General features: G+C 44.3%; 1 protein-coding gene across 2 annotated transcripts in view; it reads right to left on the bottom strand.

Moving 5' to 3' along the window:
- Positions 1–266: 266 nt before the first annotated feature.
- The window catches only part of LOC107118773 (hexokinase-2), a 66,383-nt gene continuing 59,999 nt past the window's right edge, over positions 267–6,650 (bottom strand). For both annotated transcript variants that reach the window (XM_015421134.1, XM_015421133.1), the window contains exons 16-18: positions 6,095–6,250; positions 3,836–4,069; positions 267–2,964 (exon numbers count right to left, since the gene is read on the bottom strand). In XM_015421134.1, coding sequence (XP_015276620.1) covers positions 2,820–2,964; positions 3,836–4,069; positions 6,095–6,250 — 535 coding nt within the window. In that variant the 3' untranslated portion in view covers positions 267–2,819. The remainder of the gene's footprint in view (positions 2,965–3,835; positions 4,070–6,094; positions 6,251–6,650) is intronic.

Below are 6,650 nucleotides of genomic sequence, written 5' to 3'. Positions count from 1 at the left end.
TCAGGGAGAAGGGCAGAATCAGCAGTGACCATCCCTACTAGCTAAATAGAACCCCATGTTCAGATGCAGTCTTGTGACTAAGAAGGACAGCTCTTGCATTCCTGTTCTGTATGCAAGTCTCTCAGAAGCTGGATGCTGATAGAGACAGAATGCTGGTCTAGGAGGAGTCCTTGGTCTGATCCAGCAATGCTCTTTTAAAAGTCTAGCCAGGCATTTCTGAAAACCTGCAATTATTGCAAACCAGTCAAGATGCAAAGTGACACACACAAAACTTACTTTATTATTCTCTTTTTTCCCTTTAATAAACAGTCACTATAAAAATAAAATTTGCTATTCACTAGCGTTCACTGTTGGTGAAATACAATGCATTTCAGGACGAGGTACAGTCTGGCAGCCCCTTGATATTCAAGTTTAAAAAAATACTTATCTTTGCTCTCTCCAGAATACAATAGATCAGACATTTGTGCTTCTCTCAGTTCCGCAGATACAAGCTATTTTCAGTAAATTGTTACACAAAACTGTTTAGTATGGGATTAGTCAATTTCTTCTTTATAAAAAAAATAATCTTGATGTTTGTCCTACATCAGATTCCCATTTCACTGTTTTGAAATGCATAATTTTTCATCTTTATTGCAACTCTGAAGCTTTTTATAAAATATGCAAACATTTAAAATTAAAAAATGAGAGAGAGAGAAGAAAAAAAATGCTTTAAATCTGAATCTGTACCGCCAACAGACTGGAAAGATTCTTTTGGTACTTTAGTTATTCCAAGCCATATAAATATATACATACCCATAAAAAAATAGAGGAAAGAATTCTCTGTTCAAACTGACAGCTCAGCCAAGGATTGCTCAGGTACCTTGACAGGGCATACACAACCTTGTGCTCAAACAGATACCAAAAATATTTTCTATTTAATTAGAGGTTTCCTGGTTGAGAACCTTTTTCTCACGGCTGCACAAAGGCCATGATCCACTTCCTCTTTCCCGTAACAACTGAACTAATTGATGAGAAATCGGAAGCCACACAGAATGGCTTAGCAATGATCTTTGAACATACCTTTAAGAAAGATTTCAAAACGATTCAAAATGAAGTTTGGAACACACATAATACAAACACACAGCCTTTCTTTTTTTGTCACTGAAGGACTTCCATCCCACAATTACAAGCTAAATTCTGTCACTGAGGTCTTTAGTGGGTCTCAGACTTAGAGATTGTGTTCATTTCTAAAATTTTGTAAGATTTGAGGCTGCAAAAAGAACACCTTATTCCTGTGGAAACCAGAAATCAACATTCATGTTGAACAGAAAATAAATATGGTCAATAGTGAAAGATGGGGCGGGGGGGGGGGAGAGACATGTAAGCACAAATAGTTATCCCTTTGGGGTGGGAACAAGGCTCAGAAGGATATCCTCCCAAAATGCATAAATGTAATACATATTAGGGCCTTATCCCATCCCAATTATGATAACACAACTTCCATGGGTGATTAGAAGACTTATCCCAGGATCCCAGTGTGGCACAATCACCATTCGTTATGCTTGTGCACTGGAACAAAGGTTGCAGTGCACATTTAGATGACTGCACAGTGGGAAACAGCAACTTCAAGCAGCAGAAACAACCATTTGGTGGCGTTATTTAGACCAAAAAGCGTTTCCAGTTTCCTTAAAGGGGTCCCAAAAATTACTGACGAATATTTATCCTCAAAAACGTTACACCTAATTCCAGTCTCTAGTTCCACCCCTTATAAACATTTATTCTGCAACGTATTCGGCTCTCTTCCCTCACACACGCACAAAAACCTGACAACATCACACACAGAATCCCTGCTTTTCTCTCTCTGAAACTATACACGTGGGTGAGAGGGGAAAAACCACAGTTTTTGAGAAACTGGTTCTAGAGTGTCATGCCACGTGTGAGGTAAGATGAGAATGCTATTTCACAGACAGAAAAAAGCTAACCCTCACTCCATATTAAAGATGCGGATCTTGTGGAAAGGGAAAGGACCTCTGCTTAGTGGTGGAGGAGGGTTCTATGTACAGAAGCAGCAGCAGGTTCCAAACGGGCACCTACAGGCACCTGTATGGCACCTGTGGGTTAGGTTTAAATCTAAAAAGGAAAGGACAAGCTGGAAGAGGGTCCTCAAATATTTCCAGGCACGTGCTCTACCATTTGGATTAAAAATGCCCCCTTTAACACAATTGGACAGATACTTTCAAACAGCAGCATATGACACTCTCCCTGTACAGATACTTGTATCCTCCAATAAACATTTTTACCATAAAATCAATTACAACCTGTCACCTTTTTTAAAAAAAAGGTACCATGACTTTCACAGAAACAACAGCCGTTTGATCCTTCAACACAGTCTTGGGAAGCTTTGGCTTCCTTTTTACTTTTTGTTGTTGTTGTTGTTAATTCACATTTTCCACTGTGCCAAAGTCAAAACTTGGATATAAGATCAGTACCAGTCGATGCAAAGTGGCAATATCGTTGCTTCACTGCCTGCCACTTCTATGGAAGACCCGGATAGGGATGGTGACGGGTGACATCCAATGCAAACTCTGCATAAGAGAGGTTGGTTTGGGATTGGAGGGAGATGCCCAAACACCATTTATGCTCTACTTGATATGTGCTCATACGGCATGCAGAAGAGCTCAAGGAATACTTTTAAACAAGAGACACAAGAGCCTGGAGCCTGAGGGGTGGTGTCTGCAGAGCAGAAGCCAAGCAAGGAGTCGCCTCTGGTGGTGAGGGGAGCCAGGGGTGAACGAAGGGCATCCGCCATGTTGGAACCCGGCTCTCTGGCCCCCAGATGGTTAGTGCTGACCGGCCTCCCGGATTCGGCATGCCACAGCGGTGATGAGTGCCGCACCCTTGCCACTGCCGTCTTCTGACTGGAGGAAGGTTACCTCGCACTTTGGAGAGAGCTGCTTCACCGTCTCATGCATTACTGATGAGAAGCTGAAGAGAAGGGAAAGAAATCAAGAGCGGGTCTGAAAAGTCAACAGGGATCTCCAGCTCCTGGTTTAAAATTAGGTATTCCTTTACTTCTTGACTTAGTTTGTATTTTGGCCTGTTTTATTCAAGTTTCTAATGAAGTATTTGAAAGGGAGGAAGATGGAATGGACAACAGCTTAGGGTTTGGTGGGGGTTTTGCAGGTTGTAAACAATAAGTTCAACACACCTGTGTTTCATTTCCTTCATAAAACTACGTGCATTCCGCAACCACATGGTGCAAACACAAAACTTACAGTGCTGTCCTAAGCAGAGTTACACCCTTCTACACCCACTGACTGCAATGGATTTAGAAGGGTGCAGCTCTACACAAGATGGCACTGTTAGTGTTTCATGTGCAGCCCATCATCCCAAATATCTGCTCTTTTGTCTCTCTTTTTTAAATTAAAGCAAGGTTTTAATCCTTATGCTAGAGTGCCTAGTGAAATTTCAAAAGCCGAACACAGCCTCCCAGTGGGCAATGTGTGTGGTTCCAGTGCTCTGCTTATTGTATTAAAATATTTTTATCCTCTCTTTCTCCTTTCTTCAGGGATTCAAGATGGCTGGTTGGCAGAAATAGTTGCATGGCTATTAGGACTTGTGACATAACATTTAGGATGCTTGAGTATAAAACCTTTGCATGTTTACAGGCAATCTTATGCACTCTTACTGAGCAAATGAGAACGTTGTGGGGCCAGAAGTCAGTGAAGAAACCCCTCCCCCGGCTCCTGATATAATTTCCCCTCCCCCTCCAAATCTTTGCAGAGGCAGCAATGAAATCATCCCCACTAAGAACAGGACAGGTAACATAAGCTCTCATCCAGGCAGATGGACATACTGTGGATGAAGTTTGTAGAGGGTCCCATCCACGCCAACTGTGACTTTAAGGAAGTCCAGCCCACGGTTCTCTCGGATTTTGTCCACCACGGCTGCCATCCCTGCCCCACAAAGTTGGGCAGCGCGCCGGGCAATCACTGTGCACACTTCCTTCACGATAATGCTGTCGTCACATGTGCTTTCTAGGCCAAGGTGCTGGAGGATGGAACGGACCTGGAGCAGGGCTAGGCGATCACTGTAGGGCCAGAAGACAAAACACAGACCTTAGAAGCAAGAACACAATACTTCTGATGGAATGATGGCTTGAACCTCCATCAAACCGGCTCACAAGGGAGACCATTATAACAGCAGTTAGTTAGGAAGTGCTGTGCAGTCAGGTGCAAAGGATGAAGACACAAAAACCTCAGGGGGGAAAGGACCTTTTCTGAGACTAAATCAAGCTGACGTCAGAGTATGGGTTTAGTCCTATATGAAATTCTGTGAAGCTTGGACAACACTCAGATTAACTGAAGTTGGACCAATACAAGGTATTCCATTCACTTGACATTTTCTAATTCATCATTGCCTATACCATGATTTCTTAAATCTGACTCCAGTTGTTCGCTCCTTTCCAAGTAAGGAAATAGTAATAACTTTTGCAGAATCTTTTTGATATACTTTCCAAGTAATAAAAGGATATTGCAGACCCTCTGCAATATCAGTTACCATTTGTTCTCAGCAAGCAATGAAAGAGTTTATTTCAAATTCAGTGCAAAAGTGAGACACTTTGGCAAGGTCCCACACAGTTCAAGCAGAGGAAATTTCCCAATCTTCTTTTGGGAAAAAAAATTGCAAGCACAGGCTGACTTCAATGGCTTTCGCCACAGCTTGCACTTCAGAATGTAGGCCAGTTATCCAAATGAGGCCACTATTAAGGATGGGCACAAACCAGCTCACAAACCAAAATTTGGGCCAAATTTGGGCCGGTTGGGAGTTTGCAAACAGATGTTCGGGGAAGGCACCTTTCCTGAACATTTACCAGACTTGTTGCTGGTTTGGTTCAGCTGTTTGGGCCAGCCATTTCAACCTAGACAGCTGAGCCCTGTGAGGTCCACTGATCAGCTGTTAGGTTTAAATGGCTGACTGGCAGCCATTTAACCCTTTGATTTTACTTCCCCAGCCTTTGAAGGGGGAAAGCAAAACTGAAGGGTTAAATGATCAGCAGACTCACTGACCTGTTAGGTTTAAATGGCTGCAAGCCATTAAGAAGTGAAACCGACAGGTTAAATGGCTGGGAGCCATTTAACCCTTCCCAGGTGTTTCTCCCCCACACCTTTTCTCCCAGCCCTGGCAAGCCGCGGCTGGGAAAAAAGTAAAAGGGAAGTCCCTTCTAGGGCAGTCCCTGCTTCCTTTCTCCTGGCGGTGGCTCACCACTGCCAGAAGAAAGAGGCAATTGAACTCGCCGGACCAGCTAAAGTTTGGGTGGGGCCCTTTTGGGATGGTTTGGTTCGGGGGCTGCCACGAACCACCTTTGGGGGGTTTATCCCCATCCTGAGTCACTATCCTTTGCACACTAACTTTGAAATACACCCCCTGGAGCTTAATGAGACATGCTTCCAAGTAAACATGCAAAGGTGCTCACTGAGATCCCTTAACAGGTTGGCAAGTCTCAACACACAGGCCAAGAGTCACTAGCAGACCCCACAACTTTGGGCACAACTAGACACAAGGATAACTATTTTGCTGCTGCTAACCCCCCCCCCCCCAATCCTTACCCTCCTTCTCTTTCCTTAATATTTAGCAAGGAAAATGTGCAGCATGCCATACCATGTCTGATGTCATGCATCCTCACCCCATTCCACAGTGGTTAATAATGTCTCATGTCTAGTTCTGCCCTGCATGAGATCATCAGGATTAACGGCACTGTAGGAACAAAAGAGCTGACTGTCCACTAGGCGGCAGCAGACCAAGTTTCCATCATCAGAAGAAAAGGATAGTTTCATCTATTGCTTCTTTATCCTTCCTCCAAGAAACTCAAGGGCAGCAAGTTCCATCAGTTTATTACATCACATTCAGCCTGATTGGGCCGCAGAGAACAGGCCAAACAAGTTCCAGAACTGATTCTGTCATCAGTTTTGTTCCTGGTTTGCTTTTGCATTGCCTCATATTTGCTTTGGCCCAATGCAGACTTGCTCACAGGGTGGGGGTCCCCTCGAAAGCAGCCTTTCTGAAGTAGGTACCTGGAGTCTCCCTCCACCCACTCTTCTCACTCAGTCCTCACCTTTCAATCTGTGACAGGAACTTGGTCTCAAAGATGCCCCTCGTCTTTAGCCGCTCGGAAATCTGCCCACGGAAGAGCAGCCCTCGTTTGGTGAAATGGATCAGGATGTTCCGAACAATCTCGCCCAGATACATCCCGCTGATCATCTTCTCAAACCTGCGGGGGGGGGGGGGGGGGGGTGGAGAGAAGGGGAGCACAAAGTCATTTTCTAGTTGACAATACAAAACATAGCAAGCAGAGCAATTTGCCCACAGTGGCTTGTGGGTTGCAATTCAGACTCTGGATTTAGCTTAGTGAGCATTCCAGATCAAGATATGCAATTAGAGCTGAAACTTCTGAAGGCTTTCCAACTGGACCACAAATCCCAAGAATGCTCTGACAGCTCTTCTGTGCCACTCCCTCCCCAGCACAGATCAGGGCAAAGAGCTTTTCAGCACCCCCTCCTGCAGTGGTTTTGGCAGAGATCTCCCCGCTTATGCACCTCTGCTGCTAACTTCCATGAATGCACAAGCTAAGGCCACAAACCGCCAAGATGCCTAGAAAAGACAGAGAGAGA

The sequence above is a fragment of the Gekko japonicus genome, unplaced genomic scaffold (genome assembly GCF_001447785.1).
Source record: "Gekko japonicus isolate JY-2015 unplaced genomic scaffold, Gekko_japonicus_V1.1 scaffold13, whole genome shotgun sequence".
NCBI lineage: Eukaryota > Metazoa > Chordata > Lepidosauria > Squamata > Gekkonidae > Gekko > Gekko japonicus.
Note: the sequence above shows the minus strand (reverse complement) of the source record. Positions and strands in the feature narration are given on the sequence as shown.